We start from the raw sequence: 17806 nt of genomic DNA on the forward strand, positions 1-17806 counted from the left end.
ATATATTAGTTTACACATAAGTTTGTAAACACAAACCTTTGGATGCAATTAAAAAAAAATTGCAATTAACATTTTTTATTAAATAATATTTTCAATAATATCAAAATGAATTTAAAAAATCCTCAAAATTTCCAAACAACAAGATTTTTTTAACATTTACCCGTTTCTTTCACCACAGGTTTTACACTTTTAACACATTCTAATATTCCCACAGCAGCCCAAATTCTCTTCTCAAGCACAGCCCGACCATCCAGAATCCTCTGTAACCTCTCACCTCCACCTGCTCAAACCTCCTGCGTTGTCACCTCTCCTATCACCTCTCGCAATCTGCCTCCCCTCTCCTCTCGTGCACACTTCCTCATGCGCCCAGCCTCTCCTCGCTGTAGCCTGGGGCTGGGAAATCCTATTAGCCTTTACCATGGGAGAGAGCAGGAGACACATCATTAATTACACACACAAACCCACTCCTGACAGTGCCAAGCTTAATCAGCCAGGACCATAAAACACTCACACACAGAAGCTAGTGCGCCCACACCACAAACGTACATGCAGGTATACACACACACACACACTTACAGAAAGATATAAACCGTATAAAATACAAAAGGTGTGAATGTGCACATCTTCGTGTTTGGTTTCCATCCATTTGACAATATCCCTTAACCAATTCTCTTTTAAGATTAGCAATGTTACACGCATATAGTCAACGAAAAACCAAAATTCAAAAGACGTGGAAATTGCCTAAAATTTGCTAAAATGGATAAAAGCAGGAAGAACAAGGTATGGTAAAGCAGAGGAAGCCAGCTGGGCGGCTTTTGTTAAAAAACACAAAAGAGGCGGAACATGCACTCTGACACACCTTGCTTAGCAAATGATTGGCACTGAAATATCATTCAACCCACCCTACAGCTGTACAAAATCACTCCGCCTCATCCATATGTGTATGTTCACACGGATCAGAACGCAGAGTATTAATATTTATGCACTTGTGCGAAAGAAACTGGGTTGAAAAAACTGAATAGGACAAGGAATATACAAGAAAGGTATTTATTTACTACAGGAAAAATCACAGTTTGAGAAAACTACTTCAGAAAAATATTGCTCAAACACCTAAAACAAGTAAATAAACTTTAAAGCACTAAAGATTCTAATCAAAATGTTTTACTTTTGATTCGTTTTCCTCTCAACAAAAATGACCTTTGACTCCTTTAAGTTAAGAGGAAATGGTGACAAAATGGTGATTTCTAGAGTTCTTTCCCATATTTTCACCTGACAAAATGCAAGCAACTGTCCTATTAATAGTGAGATAATGGTGAAGACAAACAAAAGAGTGTGAACAGACTCCCGCAATGGCTTTTTTAGCATACAAGTGCGCCCTCGTGTGGTCGCCAATATTAACCACAGTGTTAACTCAAAAACTGCAATTGTGTGCGCTTCTTTCACAGCTTAAACTAAATGAATGACAGATGTTTGATTTAATAACACGCGGGTATAGATTTTTAGGAGGGGGAAAGAAGACAGAAAAAAATGTTAACTGAATTAATTACAAGTAAAATTCGAACGGCGTCAATATTGATATTACTTAAAGGGATAGTTCACCCCCCAAAAAATCATTTCCTCACCCTCAAGTTGTTCCAAACCTGTACAAAAGAAGATATTTTACAGATTATTTGTAATCAAACAGTCACTAAATACTATGGAAATACTGTGGAAGTCAATGGCTAACTGTCAACTGTCTAGTTCCCAACATTCTTTAAAATATCTTCTTTTGTGTTTACCAGAAGACATTTTTGGGTGAACTATCCCTTTAAAGCTACAATTATAAAGATGCATTATTTCTCAGTGTAAAGTATAATCTAGTGTTGACAATAAGACATAAGACAAACGTTTTGGTTGCTAATGTCCGTCCTCTTCAGTCACTACGCCATAATTCCATATATGTAACCACACAGTAAACATATTAGCCTACATGTAAACTTTATAGAAACCTCCACTTGCCTCAGGTATAAACATACTTGCATATTTAGGTGTTGATATATATATTATATATAATATTTGTAATGTAGTGCATGTATGGACATGCACATCGACGTGCTAATTCACATTTTGTGAAAACACTTAAAAACCTGTCAATATCACGTGAAATTGCGGAAGGGTTTCCTTGTGACCTTATTGTTTGAGGTGGAACTTAAAATTGAAATGGTTTTTAAATGTTTAACACTTGTGAGAACTTGAAATGTCAAAATCAGAAACAATATAAGTGAAACTCAATTCACTGCACATCTAATATAAGATCTTCACATTGTAACTGGGAAATGATGGTTAATTCACAAGCTTAGCTGCTTTTAAGCAGTAAATAAGTAAATTATAAAGTTAAATCAAAAGGAAAGAGTGATTAAAATTATAATTGTTAGCAGTCAGCACTGTAAATTAAGGGCTGTGCTTACAATATACTAACATAAACTACTGCCGTTTTTTGTTTTAATTTTCTGTCTTTTAATATTAAACCAAAACCTAGATGTTACCGGTTACAAACCCTAATCCAAGTATAAAAGACGACCAATACGCTCTAGTAAAGTAGTGCTACTAACATACATACTGTGTTTTTTTTTTAATGTAGTGGAGTGTCATGAAGAATGAATGTACTCAGTTTTTACTGCGTCTTTTTGCTTTTGTGGGTGTGGACTGGATCACTCTGGAATTCCTCCGCAACACTCTCCTGTCAATCACTGGAGGCTCCTCCTCTTCTTCAGAATTGTGTTCGGCAGCTTCGTCTTCCTCTGTGCTCCCCTTCTCCTCTTCTGTGCTTGTGAGCTTTTCCTCCTCCTCTTCTTCTTCATCAAACTCCACACCGAGCTCCTGTACGACCACTGCTTTGCTTAGTCTACTGGATGTGCGCTTGGGTGTTGGCGGGACGGGTTTGCTCCTGCCTCTGAGAACTCGAACCCCAGGAGAAGAATCGTGAGTTTCATCTGACCTTTTCCCCTCATCATATTCTTCAGTGGTGACGGTGTCTTCCTCTTCTTTCAGTTCATCTTTTTCATCAGTCTCAGGCAGTTTCACTTCCTCTTTTTCAGAGTCCTCTGTGGCAGGCTGGCTTTCCTCGGTCTCAAGTGGCTCATCGGAGACAGTCTCATCTTCTTGGTTCATAGTTGACCCCTCGGTCTCTATAATGATCTCTTCCTCCCCAGTAGCACTAGGAGAAGTGGCCATCTCCTCTGGAGCTTCTTGCTCAGGAACGGCTGGTTCCTCTGAAGCCTCACTGTCCTGCAAAGAGGAAACACACTCAATCAGGTCCATCTGATGGACAGGAGCCTCAGGAACAGCTGGTGAATGAGTGTCCTCAGTTTCCTCAACTGCAGGAGGTGCTTCCTCTTCAACTTCAGGAGCTGCTTCCTCTTCAACGGCAGGAGCTGCTTCCTCTTCAACGGCAGGAGCTGCTTCCTCTTCAACGGCAGGAGCTGCTTCCTCTTCAACTGCAGGAGCTGCTTCCTCTTCAACTGCAGGAACTGCTTCCTCTTCAACTGCAGGAACTGCTTCCTCTTCAACTGCAGGAACTGCTTCCTCTTCAACTGCAGGAACTGCTTCCTCTTCAACTGCAGGAACTGCTTCCTCTTCAACTGCAGGAACTGCTTCCTCTTCAACTGGAGGAACTGCTTCCTCTTCAACTGGAGGAACTGCTTCCTCTTCAACTGCTGGAGCTTCTTCCTCTTCAACTTCAGGAGCTGCTTCCACTTCAACTGCAGGAACTGCTTCCTCTTCAACTGCAGGAACTGCTTCCTCTTCAACTGCAGGAACTGCTTCCTCTTCCTCCTCAACAGGAGGAGCAACTCCTGCCTCTGCTTTCTTCTCCTCAGTAACAAGTTTTTGGCCGATCTGCTCCACCACTTCAGATGGTTCCTCAGACTCCGCAGGGGTGTCGATGACGTCATCCTTCATAATACAAATGGGATAATAGTGAATCTGTTGAGTTCTAGTCTAATTTGAAGGTGTGACATTAATGCTCTTAATCATCAAAAAAAAGTTTGGGAAATGTCTTGAGCAGGACTTAAACATTAGCGCCACAGCTCACTGTAAAGATCTAAAACGACTGTGATAATATTAAAGGGATAGTTCACCCAAAAATGAAAATTAGCCCTTGATTTACTCACCCTCAAGTCATCCTAGGTGTATATGACATTCTTCTTTCAGACGAACACAATCAGAGTTATATAAAAAAAATCCTGGCTAATCCAAGCTTTATAATGGCAGTGAATGGCTGTTTCTGTTTTGAAGTCCATAAAAGTGCATCTATCCCTTAAATAACTAGCTTCCAAAACAGACAGCAAAAGAATAACTACTGAACTGACGCATGCGCAGAGATTTTGCTCTATCCTCTGCGCATGCATCAGTTCAGTTGTTATTCTTTCTTTCTTTGTTTATTCTTTCTTTTTACCATTTCACTGCCATAAAGCTTGGAAGCGCCAGGACATTTTTTAATATAACTCTGATTGTATCCGTCTGTAAGAAGAATGTCATATACACCTAGCAGGGTTTTTCCTACTTTGAAAATTTTTTGGCGGCCGCCAAAAAAATATTTTGTCCCGCCAAAGCCTTATTTGATCAGTTATTATGAATTATGAGTGATGTAGAATAGATGACTGCTGCGCTTGCGTTAACTGAGTGACAGAGAGAACGATCAGAGATCTCCTCCCCCGCTCGCACGCTCTCTGTCTTCAAAATAAGCATTCTTAGCTTTCTAATAGTTCACATATTACGTAAATCAAAATCAAAAGGTCGGAAGACCAAATCCATGTTGCACGTGGCGCTATCAGACGATGTTTTCCTTTAAAGGTCCCATGGCATGAAATTTTCATTTTATGAGGTTTTTCAACATTAATATGAGTTCCCCTAGCCTGAATATTGTCCCCAAGTGGATAGAAATGTTGATCGGTGTAAACCCGAGTTCTGGCTGTCTCTCTCTGCCTTTGAGAAAATGACAGGCCAGACGAGCCAATCCTGAAGTCTCCTGGTTTGACGTCCAAGCAGGAACGGTTACCTCCCTTTCCTCCGCCCAGAGAATCTGGCACGCCCATGCAAACGCATTGCTTGTGAACGAGTGAATGCTGGCAGTTTCTCAGTGTTTGGATGTACAAATGAAAACAGAAGTCTTTTTTCAGTTCCTTCTGATCTGTGATCAGTGATTTCTTATGTGTAGCTAATTATTTATTATTCGTGCACACGCTGCGGCTTCTCTCTCTCCCGACAGAACGGTGTTTTCGTGTTTTCTATCTTGTGAGTCAGTGTTTTTGTACGTCCTCGTCGCGTCTATCTGTTCTACAATGTGCATACAGTCGTTTCTGCTCAACATCAGCAGAGCCACATCTTTAGAGATAAACCTTACACACGCCGAGGCTCGGGCTGCACTGACTCGGCCTTCAACATCACCGACCCCCAGTACTGCATCTGGCCCACAGCGGAGGCACCAAACGCGGTGCGAGATTAAGCAGAAGGGGGGTAAGCGTGAGGGTATCCGGCTAGGCTAGCCAGCTATTCCCACAATAAACTGGATTACATTCGATTACTGCTGTTGTGTCTTTGTTTGCGCTGTGTACTCAATGCGCGTCACTGACGCTTTCCATATGATAAGAACATATCTAAAAATAATGGTATTATCAACACTTACTCATAACTCGTTCATCTCGCTGTAATGGTACTTTGCATGTGTTACAAAGTTGGTAATAATGATGAAGACGGACTTGGCGTGACTGGGACTCGTGTTTATTCAGAACTCTCAGATACAAACACAATAAACTCGCGCTGACTGACAGCGCTCTCATAACTCAGTAGTTACTATAAATAACTGTGTTAGCAATCGCTGAGCTCAGTCTCTGGTACATTAGTGATGTCCGGTTCGCGAACGATCTTTCTTTTGAACCGGTTCTTTTTAGTGAACCGAATCAGTTCACCAAATCGGACTGAATCGTTCTAAACGGTTCGCGTCTCCAGTCAGCGCTGATCCATAATTTACTAAAGTTACTAACTTTCTGACATGAGTGACAGCCCCTCCGACTAGAAATAGACTAATAACCTGAAGTATATGCTGTAACTAAAACAGTTCACTGAACTGAGACTGACAGAACCGATGTGAAGTGAACTCCGGTCCATCCATCTCTCTGGCAGCAGCTCGTGCCTGCTCGTGCCTCGTAGACCTCGTTAAACCACGCCCCCTCCGCTCATATCAAATGCAAAGATGTCAGCCAATCACAACAGTCTCACAGCAGACACGCCTCTTGTAACAGGGCCTTCAGCCACAGGGCAAACAGCAGTATAGAAAAAATGCCTTTTATTTCTAAATTATGACATTTTATGATGTAAAAATCATACTAACAATATAAGTACACCTCAGGAAACATTATAAAATAATAAAAAAATGCCATGCCATGGGAAATTTAAATACCGCTGGGTGTGAATTGCGCTCAAAAAATGTTGACTCTTCTCTGACCAGCTGACATAAACCATACTTTCAATAAACTGGAACAAATCCTATCCGGTTATTACGTTTTTCTGTGTGTTGGCAAATATTTCGAACAAACGGGATTCGCATACAACGCGTCTGCTAAATGTCCGATTCGCGACCTAATGACTCCTTTAAACCGAATCATTTTTAACGACTGGTTAGAACAACTGATCTGTCCAACACTGAACTCACGAATCAGTTTAATCATTTACTCTGAACACATCTGAAATGAGAACACAAGTGTGCTTACACAATTTAGCAGGAGTGGGTGTAAGAGTTAGTTTTAATTATCCACAGTCTTTCAGCTTATTTATGTTCACAATGTGTAGTAAAATAAATAGCCTATAAATCATTTAGTTTAGACTGGAGTGAGGTGAACCCAGAACAAAGTTGTTATTAGCTAGCGGATCATTTTATGAAATTGTATATGGCAGAAAATTAGGCTATTTTTTAATATTGATATGATTATATACCAAAAAAATTCTGTAAATAGTGTAAAAAATAAGGTCTCAAAATAAGATAAGCAAAAATTACAAACTTTCTTTGAATTTATTCAAAATTTATTCTCAGTATTGCGCTTGCAGATCACGTGGGTAGGATACTTTTTTACTGTGCGTGTGTGTGTGTATGGATGACCATGTCTGTCAGCCACCACCGAAGACCCTTTTTGACCCAGGAAAAACCCTGCCTAGGATGGCTTGAGGGTGAGTAAATCATGGGCAAATTTTCATTTTTGGGTGAACTATCCCTTTAACAGTGTTCTTTGTTCATTATTTAAAATTAGCCAGTTTTTAAATTGTTTATTAGCACCGTCAATAACCAATATATGTTGTTGGGTGAATGGTTGAAGAACATTTAGATATAGTATACACTACTGCTCAAAAGTCCAAGGTCAGTAAGGTTTGTTTAGAAGAAAATGCCCAAAAAAATCTCTCAACAAGGATGCATTAAATTGATTAAAAGCGACAGTAAAGACTTTTACAATATTACAAAAGATTTCTATTTTTAAAAAATGCTCAAAGAACCCTGAAAAAAAAATGTATCACGGTTTCTGCAAAAATATTGAGCAGGGGGTATTCCAGAGAGCAGGTTATGTGGCATACCCAGGTATGTTTAAGAGTAAGTAAGAGGATAACCTCAACTTTCGGTTCCAAAAATGGAGGAAACTTTCAGGTTATGCAAGTAGCCATAGCAACACACTCTCTGAACATAACCTGCTCCGGAGTAGTCTGAACTTACTCACGGACGCGTTTTTGGAACCAGCATACCTCGAGTAAGCAAGGTTTGGGTAAATCAACCGAGAGTTCAAGGTATATAAGGCGGTAGGTTAACCTTGCTTTCTGGAATACCCAGCACGACTGTTTTCTTTTAAGATTTATAATAAGATTAAATGTTACTTGAGCAGCAAATCAACATATTAGACTGCTTTATGAAGGAGTAATGATACTGAACATTCAGCTTTGCCATCACAGGAATAAATTACATTTGACATATTAAACCGTAAAAAAAAAAAAAGAGACATCTTACCAAGCCCAAACTTTGGAACGGTACTCATACGGATTGCTCAAACCATGCAACAGTACAACCTTGACCTCAAACTGAACTAAATAGTTTACCTGTGCTTCTCTCTCTACCTCCATCTCCTCAGCAGAGCCATTTTGGATGACAGCTTCTGGCTCTAGTGGGCGCACTTGGTCGGCCTGTGCATCCTCTGGTGTGCTTGCTGACCTCATATTATCCGCTTCCAGGCTGTCACTTATTTCTCCATTGACTTCTGCCACCTTTGCAGAGAGACAGAGAATTGAATACCTGAGGTTTGGGTGTGCACATATGTCAACTTGTTTGTCCTTACATATTACACTAAACTGTGTTTACCAGAGGACAAAGATAGCCCCCATCCCTCACCAGAATTTCTGTGTCAGTTGCAGGGGCCTCTGTGGCCACAGTCTCCTCCACCTGGACCGAGGTTTCTAGTTGTTCTCCTCCATTTTCTCCATCCATGTGTTCTTTAGTCTCGGGTACGACAGCATCAGGTTCCGTCTCTGCTTCTGGTTCATCCAATCTTAAGACGAATTGCAGATTTTAAATGACAGAAAAGACACTAAAAATAATCAAATCCTACTTGATTTGTACTTTTTTTTTTTTTTGGTACAAAACCATTAAGCAGCACAACTGTTTTCAACATTAAAGCCACAATGTAATTTTTCGCAGCTAGAGGTTGCTCATTCAAAACAGAGGTATAGCTTGATGACGCCTTGATTTCGCGGAGCTTTTATTATGCCACAGACATCATCTTCCGCTCATGCGTATTTGGGGTAACACGCCACTGTTTTATTATATTAGATACATAATTTGAGTGTGTTGAAAGTTATGTTATAATTAGGGCTGTCAAAAGATTAATCGTGAATAATCGCATCCAAAATAAAAGTTTGTGTTTACATAATATATGTGTGTGTACTCTGTTAATTATTATTTATATATAAATGCACACACAAGCATGTATATATTTAAGAAAAAAATATAATTTTTATATATAAAACATTTATATTTATATATATTATAGATTATATAAATGTATATACAGTATATACATGCAAAATTTCTTTAATAAATACATGAATGTGTGTGTATTTATATATAAATAATAATTAACAGAGTACACACACATATATTATGTAAACACAAACTTTTATTTTGGATGCGATTAATCGCGATTCATCTTTTGACAGCCCTAATTATAATGCTTCTCTGTACTTTCGCTCGGCGGCTACTATGAGACACTTGTTGAACATTGCCTTAAGCTAGATCGATATTAGGCATCGTAAAACATGGTACTTGGATATTTTAATCCAAAAATCTTATATATTGTGCCTTATATATTAAATATTGAGCAGAAAATCAGCATATTAGAACAATTTCTGAAGGATCATGTGACACTGAAGACTAGTAATGCTATAAACTCAGCTTTGCCATTATAGAAATAAATTACATTGCAAAATAAACAACTTTTTAAAATTTGTATAATACTACACAGTATTACTGTTTTTACTCTATGTTTGATTAAATAAAATGCAGCCTTGGTGAGCATGAGTGACTGTAAAAAACATCTTACAGACCCCAGAAGTTTGAATGGTAGTATATCATGAACTATGAACTATTTATTATAATTGATAAATCTATGTTTAATATTAAATTATACTATACGTTAACTTTTCAAATTGTATAATACAGTAGTAGTTAGTATATTATGAACAAACATGAGTTTCTAATTAATAATTATATATATATATATATATTTACTATTTATAAATTAACATTGCCCTAGCTTAATAAATGCTGTAAAAATTGTTAATGGTTAGTTCATGAAACCTAATGTATTAATTCACGTTAACAAATTGAACCTTAAAAGGTTAGTTCACCCAAAAATGAAAATTCTGTCATTAATTACTCACCCTCATGTCGTTCGACACCCGTAAGACCTCCGTTCATCTTCGGAACACAAATAAAGATATTTTTGTTGAAAGCTGATGGCTGAGAAAGGCTTCAGATAGGCCTCCATTGGCATTCAGTACATTTACACTCCAAAGACCCATAAAAGGCACTAAAAACGTCGTTACGAAGTCCATCTCACCACAGTGGCTCTACAATAATTTTACGATGCGATGACAAGTTTTTGTGCGCAAAAAAAATAAATCAAAATAACGCCTTTATCCAACTTGTTCTTGTCTTCCGTGTGTGCCTCCACGACGCATGCGCGAGAATATGACGCAGATCTGGCGTTCGGACACATGACCCAGAAGCGATTTGTTTACAAGCAGAGGAAGACGCGAGTATCTAAGCTGTTGGATTCTACATTGATCGTGCTTTAGGTCTCGGCGTAGTTCTCAAAATGGGGCTTAAGTGTGTATTTCATGGATTCCCGAACACCGGCGCTACGTCATATTCTCGCGCATGCGTCGTGGAGGCACACACGGAAGACAAGAAGAGGTTGAATAAAGTCGTTATTTTGATTGTTTTTTTGCGCACAAAAACTATTGTCGTCGCTTCGTAAAATTATTGTAGAGCCACTGTGGTGAGATGGACTTTGTAACGACGTTTTTAGTGCCTTTTATGCGTCTTGGGAGTGTAAATGTACTGAATGCCAATGGAGGCCTATCTGAAGCCTTTCTCAGCCATCAGCTTTCAACAAAAATATCTTCATTTGTGTTCCGAAGATGAACGGAGGTCTTACGGGTGTCGAACGACATGAGGGTGAGTAATTAATGACAGAATTTTCATTTTTGGGTGAACTAACCCTTTAATGTAAAGTGTTTATGTGGTTTGGGTCACTCCATAGCATGTCTAGAGGAATTTTTTTCACATTAAATACGCTTTACTTATACCATATTTTATCCTTTCTTATTTAATATCAACAATTTACTATTATACTCATGTAAGAGGGTCATTTTAAAAGCCCATTTGTTGCATTGTAATATTATGCATTTTATCTGACTGGCACACGAGTAAATCCCCATTACTGCAATCTTAAGCATAACCTCTAAAAGCAATCGGTCAATGAGGTGTTGTATGTGAGTGGTTTTAGAGACCTGTTCATTTTTTCAGGTTGGTTCTGCATGGCATCATCTTCTGGTTCTTCCCTTGGCCTTTTCTTTTGTCTGTGTTCACTGCTCCGCGTACGTGTGGAAATGGGCAAGTCAGTCTTTTCTACAGCGAGAGGATGAAAGAAAAAAGGGTTTTAACACCCACTTAAACTGCCTGAATTTGGCAGGGTGTTTTTAGAACAAAAAAATTTAACAATTCAAACCTTCTGCTACTTTAAGATGTTTGTTGACAACCACCACATCCTCCTGTAAAAACAAAATAAAATTATCAGTTAAGGGTTAACAACAACCCCAAAGTTGGGACTTTTTGTCAAATATAATAAAATAATTTGTGATTTGTTAATTCTCTTTAACCTTTATTTAACTGACAAAAGTACAAAGATTTCCAATGTTTTCACTGACCAAATTAATTGCATTTTGTAAATATAAACAAATATAGACTATAGAATATCAAAATTAAACTGTTGTTGAAACAGTCCACAATAAGAAGGTGCATTAGTAATAGGTGAGGGTATCGTGTTTGAGTATATAAGGAGCATCCACCAAAGACTCGGCCATTGCAAGCAAAGATAGATCATGGCCAAATTTCATAAGAGATTTGTCAAACAAATTCAAAAATCAAATTTCTCAATGCAAGACAGCAAAGTCTTTCACCATCTACCATACATACTATTGTGAAAATATCCAGGGAAATCCAGTCCATGTAGGGCAAGACAGGAGACCTCCGTTGAATATGCGTGACCTTTGAGCCCTCAGCTGGCATTGCATGAGAAACCATCATGCTACTGTGTTAAATATAGCCACATGGGCTCGGGAGTACTTTGGAAAACCATTGTCATTTAACACAGTCTGCCTCTGCATCAAGAAATGCAACTAGAATCTCTGTTACGCGGGGATAAAGCTACACATCTGTTCAATGTAGAGATGGCGCAGAGTTCTCTGGGTCCAAGCCATTGACTGTAAAAAAATATGGATGTAGTGTCCGTGACGTCACCCATAGTATTCTGATGAGCAGTTTTGAAGCGCAAAGTATGGACGAGATGGCCGTTGCCATCTTGGCAGTGAATCACTCCCGGATAACAGAAATTGGGCAAAAAGGCGGGACGTGGGCGGAGCTGAAGTGTCGCGATGACTAACAGACAGCAGAAAAATGGCTATCCATCTGTCACTCAAAGTGGCCACGCATATAATTAGGCATTTATATAATGTAAACGAATGAGTTATAAAAACATTCACCCCCCCTCACAGTTGTCATGAAGGGCAAAATTAGCCGTATAGACCAAAAAAAAACACAATTTGTACCAGGCTGTAAACATGTTTTAATCTGCTGTAAAGTTGGGCATTTTAACATGGGGCTCAATGAGATTCTGCTCCCTTCTGGAGCCTGTCCCTAGCAGCCAGTCAATGAATTGCAGTATATGTCACTTCCGTATTGGCTCCAAGAGAAACTGCGAGAGGTTGCCGCTTGGTCCAAGCTCATCTCAGATTGTCCAAAACACAGTGGAAATCTGTGCTGTGGTCAGATGAATCCACGTTTCAGCTTGTTTTGGGGAAAAACGGACCAAGTTCTCATTCCCAAAGACGAAAGAGGCCATCCAGACTTTCATTAGTGACAGGTGCAAAAGCAAACATCTGTCATAGTATGGGGGTGCATCAGTGCAAACGGCATACATATACTGCCATCAAGATGACATCTTTCCTGGGAAGCAAGACAATGCCAGGCCTCATTCTGCACATGCTAAAAAAAGAGTGGTTTCTAGACTCTAGACACCTCTACACTCTAGAAGGATGTGCTTGACTGACTGCAGTCCAGATCTGTCTCTTCTTGATAATGTATGGCCCATCATGAAAAGGAGACTCAACGATGACGACAGACTGTTGAGCAGCTGTCTTGTATCAGACGATATTGGGCAGAAATTCCACTTGCAAAACTTCAACATTTAATATCCTCAGTTCCCAAACATTTAAAGAGTGTAATTTAAAGGAAAAGTGCTGTGCCACTGTCCCAACTTTTTTGGAGCGTGTTGCAGCCATTAAAATGTGTTTATATTTACAAAATACACTATAGTTGGTCAGTGAAAATGTGTTCATTCACACATTATATATATATATATATATATTATATATATATATATATATATATATATATATATATATATATATATTAGTGCTGTCAGTTAAACGCGTTATTAACGACGTTAACGCAAACCTATTTTAAAGGCGTCAATTTTTTTATCGCGAGATTAACGTTCTTTTTGGTCTAACAAACTTTGTAGTTTTTTCACATGCTGTTGCAACAACTAGTAACGTTAGAAAAACTACAACACCACTCCGGATGTAGCTAGACCGGAAACAAAACATCAGGCACGCTGCGGCTGCCCGCACTCGTTTGGGCCATTAAAAGATTAGACGTGGATGGCAAGCGTGAGACGCCGAAATGAGAAACGTATTTAGGCCATGGTTTAACTCAGGGGTCTTCAACTAAAAGTGCTTGTCTTGAGCGCTGCTTTCTGCTCTGATGGTGCGTTCACACCAGACGCGAATGAAGCGTTTTGCGCGAGTGATTTAAGTCAATGCAAAGACGCAAATAGACATTCTGCGGCGCGGATTAAGCGGCGTGCATGTCGCGTCATTCGCGTCCGGTGTGAACCCACCATCAGTCTCTTCTTCACTGCATGCTTGACCGCGCGTCTGGGTCTGAACGTAGTAACTGAGCATTGCAACGTTAACTGTTTCATTACGTCAAAAGGCTTCGCGGTCCGGATTCGGACCGGAGTCCGCTAGTTGGCGACCCCTGGTTTAACTGCACTATAGGCGGAGTCCTAGTTTACCTTGCATGTGCACTTTGTAATTTTATTTTGTATCACCCTGTTTTGATCCCTTAGAAAGGGCTGTTGAAGGGGCTGTTTGTGCAACAAAGTATTTGTTTCACCCTTTTATTGATGGGCAGTGTTACATTGTGTGAGCGATTATTTGCTCCAAGTGAGAATGTTGGTGTGAAATCGAACACTAAAGTATGCCAATGTTGTTTTCAATAAAACAAACATTTGAACAAAGCAAGCCGATCCACTTTTCTATGTTGATAAGAGCATTAAAATAAGAAAAAATAATGGGACAAAAAGAAATCAAGGGACATTTAGAATAAATAAAAATGTGCGATTAATTGTGATTAATTGTGAGTTAACTATGACATTAATGCGATTAATCGTGATTAAATATTTTAATCGTTTGACAGCACTAATATATATATATATATATATATATATATATATATATATATATATATATATATATAAATAAAGGGATAAATTTAGAGATAGAAATTCTCTGAGAGGTACAGTAAGTGTCAGCATGCTAAAACCTTCTCCGAGAAGTTGTCTTTAGCCTTGTTACTAAAATAATAAAGCTAAAAAAACAAGAAAAACCTATAGATTATAAAGACAAAATTTACTGTGATATCCAGGCAGCTCTCCTCGGTCATCTCCACCTCATTAACTGAAACCTCTCCGTTTTTGCCTTCCTCTGCTGCCCATGAGCTATTGTTGCCTGTATGGAGACAGACACAAACAATAAACCTAATATCTATAAATCCACCATTGCTGTTGAAATTGAGCTGATAGTGTGATGTAATTTGCTATGAGAAATGAGATATACTTATAAAGGCTGCCATTTTTAGAAAAAAAACTTGAACTACACATTCTAGCATGTTAGAAGGAGTTTCGAAGGTAATATGAGCGGATCAGTGACAGATACGACACAGGCAGAGCAGTGCAAAAGCTTACATTGTAGTGTCATGGAGGCCAGTTTGTTTGTCACTTTCACTTTCTGGTAGGGTCCTCCAACTCCTTCCACCTCCCACAGCAGGTCCACATCGGCTGGGTACTTGCTCAGGTACTGTCTGCATACTGGAGCACATCATATTTTTTTACTTACTCTTTTTATACACTTAGTAAATATATTATAGACTTTTTACTTTTTTATTTTTACTATAATTATATAGTATAAGTAAATAATGAAATATACACATTTAAAACACAATACATAGGGTCTATAAGATTTTTAAAAAGTTTTTGAAAGGAGTTTCTTATGCGCACCAAGGCTGCAAAAATACAGTAAAAACAGTAATATTGTAAAATATTATAATTAAAAATATTAATAATTATTACTTCAGTCTTCAGTGTCACATAATCCTTCAGAAATCATTCTAATATGCTGATTTTCTTATTATTACCAATGAAAACATTTGTTCTGCTTAGTATTTTTGTGGAAAATACAATCAACATAGCTTTGAGCAAGTATCAAAATAGGTGCTCAAAACAATAACACCGTGGAGACATTTGGTTAATAAAGTTCAACACTGTGAACCTCATTCAAATCTTTTTTTCCCTTTCTTGTAAAGCATAAGGCTACAAATTAGTAAAGAGGCATATAAAACTACAAACAAGTGAAGCAGATATCTTACCCTTTTGCATTACCAAAGTTAAAGGGTATTTCAAGCCTAGTTCATCATCTTTAAAAGAGTCCACAAAGTCCTCCAACATCTGCAAGCCATGACTTTGACCACGGTGATCCTTCCGCACAAATATAGAGTCCATGACTGGAAGTAGGTAGCACTGGCTCACAAAGCTATTACACAAGCTACCTGTAGGTGAGAATGAACACAGCAGATGGAAGAAATGTCTGGAGCAAAACCACTGCATGTTACAATGGTTTCCATCTACACATAAGAGAAAAAAAATCTTGCTTTGGTAAGTCACAATTAGGACAAAAAAAGTTTTAAAAAAATACAGATTTATGACGTAAAAATCATAATTATCAGATGAAAATTAAAAGGCATAACTTATGGCAAACATAACGGACATATCTAAATTATGACAGTCACAACTGGGGCAGGACTGGGACAAAATTTCAGGTCCGGAAATGTCACACCCATCCAGGACATCAAGGCCACCAAAACAAATTTTGGAACCATGGACAACCATATTTTTGTATGGTCATCACATTAAAAAAAGGTTTAAATCAAATTAATTAAAGGTTCTCTATTGAACTGCTCCTTCACTTCCCTTTTCATTTATCTTTATTTTCCCTGATATGTCTCTGTCTCGACTCTCTACCTTGTGTGTGTTTACTTTTTTGCTTCTCTTCTTGAACCTGTCATTTCTCCTTCAGCAGGTCTACAGTTATGAACAGAACTGTCTCAACGTTGTTGCAAAAAAAATTACAAAAAAAAAAAACATTCTAATTTGTTTGCACAGAATCTAAATTTATTTTAGGTAAATTCAAAAGTATCACATTAGGACAATGTACTGGTGTTTTATCTTAAAATGTCTAAAATATCCAATTCATGCAAATATATTAAAATGTCAAAATTAGAACAATTAGAACAATAATAAATACATCATGACAGTATATTTATAGAAAAATCATAAAACTGAACATGTTATTGCATTATTACTAATATTTTTTTGTGTTGTTGTCTACCCCAGCTCCCTCCAAACGTATAAATCGATGTGAATATCTGTCTGCTTTATTACTACTGTAACTTCACAATAGATAATAATGATGTAATTTAGCATACCGTTTTTTGAATGACGATAGTAATGAAGTGCTACTGCTAACATTTGTTTGCAGTTTAATACTTAGCTACGTTAAAGAAGACAAAACCACAGTAGCCTTTTACAGGTGAAACGGACCTGCATTTGAAGCCCTGAAGAGGTCAGTAATGTTGCTTTATTTCGACCATTCTTATTTGAGAGCTTTCCCTCAATGCTCCACCTGGAGTCTGTCGCATTGATTATTACTCTGTTCGAAACAGTTTGGCAGACGCACGGAGCTCACGCGAGCTGAATCGTAGCGTTGCCAGTCAAGAACTTTATTTTATTTGTACCATTTTGTTTTATTGACGTATTTTTATTTATCTGTTTAGAATTTTCTATTATTATTAATGAGAGCGCTAATTGTAGTCTTTGAAAAAAAATCTCAAGGTCCTTGAAAGTTCTCTACACAAACAATGACAAAGGTGTTATCATTTAACACTTCTTTTGTTGTTGTTCCAAACTTGTATGACTTTGTTAGACCTTAAAGTTGATGTTTCTGACCTTATTCACCATTCACTTTCTTTGGTTCAAAAAAGTGAATGGTGAATAAGGAACATTATGCTTATCTCCTGACTAAGGTTAACATTAACACCTCCCTTTGTTCAACAGAGGAAAGAAAGTCATACAGGTTTAGATTGGAATAACGCAAGGATGAGTAAATGACAGATTTTTCTTTTTTGTGAACGACCTCTTTCATATTTCTTTTTATTTTGTGTGAATAAATAGTGACTAAATTTATGTGTAGTATAAATTATTAGTACTACATATGTTAATGTAGTTTTATAAAATGGGCAACAACCAGAGGTTAGCCCTAAAGGTAAGGTGAAATGTAAAAAGTGTTAGTAATGAGCTGAATATTCAGATTTACAGAAATATTGTAACCTGTGACTAGCCTATGACAAATTATAAAGAGATCTATAAATACCACTTAATCTATTTCTCTTACTGTAGTTATAATATTGTTTTATATTAAAGTAATTTTTCCATGATAACAGTAAAAAAAAAACATTTTGATGACAGCATGTGTGAAGTGAAGAACAGTTTGGACGTTGTAAGTACGTTTCTGCAACGTTGAAAGGAGACGTAGGCCTAGTAACGTGATAAATACG

General features: G+C 37.9%; 1 protein-coding gene across 1 annotated transcript in view; it reads right to left on the reverse strand.

Annotated features, from left to right (window-relative positions):
- Window positions 1-1038: 1038 nt before the first annotated feature.
- The window catches only part of fam169ab (family with sequence similarity 169 member Ab), a 37141-nt gene continuing 20373 nt past the window's right edge, over window positions 1039-17806 (reverse strand). The window contains exons 6-13 of the mRNA XM_079834435.1: window positions 15563-15742; window positions 14883-15005; window positions 14552-14646; window positions 11304-11346; window positions 11086-11203; window positions 8405-8561; window positions 8116-8280; window positions 1039-3933 (exon numbers count right to left, since the gene is read on the reverse strand). Of these exons, the coding sequence (XP_079690561.1) occupies window positions 2647-3933; window positions 8116-8280; window positions 8405-8561; window positions 11086-11203; window positions 11304-11346; window positions 14552-14646; window positions 14883-15005; window positions 15563-15742 (2168 nt within the window). The 3' untranslated portion in view covers window positions 1039-2646. The remainder of the gene's footprint in view (window positions 3934-8115; window positions 8281-8404; window positions 8562-11085; window positions 11204-11303; window positions 11347-14551; window positions 14647-14882; window positions 15006-15562; window positions 15743-17806) is intronic.

The sequence above is a fragment of the Gobio gobio genome (assembly GCF_949357685.1).
Source record: "Gobio gobio genome assembly, chromosome: 14".
NCBI lineage: Eukaryota > Metazoa > Chordata > Actinopteri > Cypriniformes > Gobionidae > Gobio > Gobio gobio.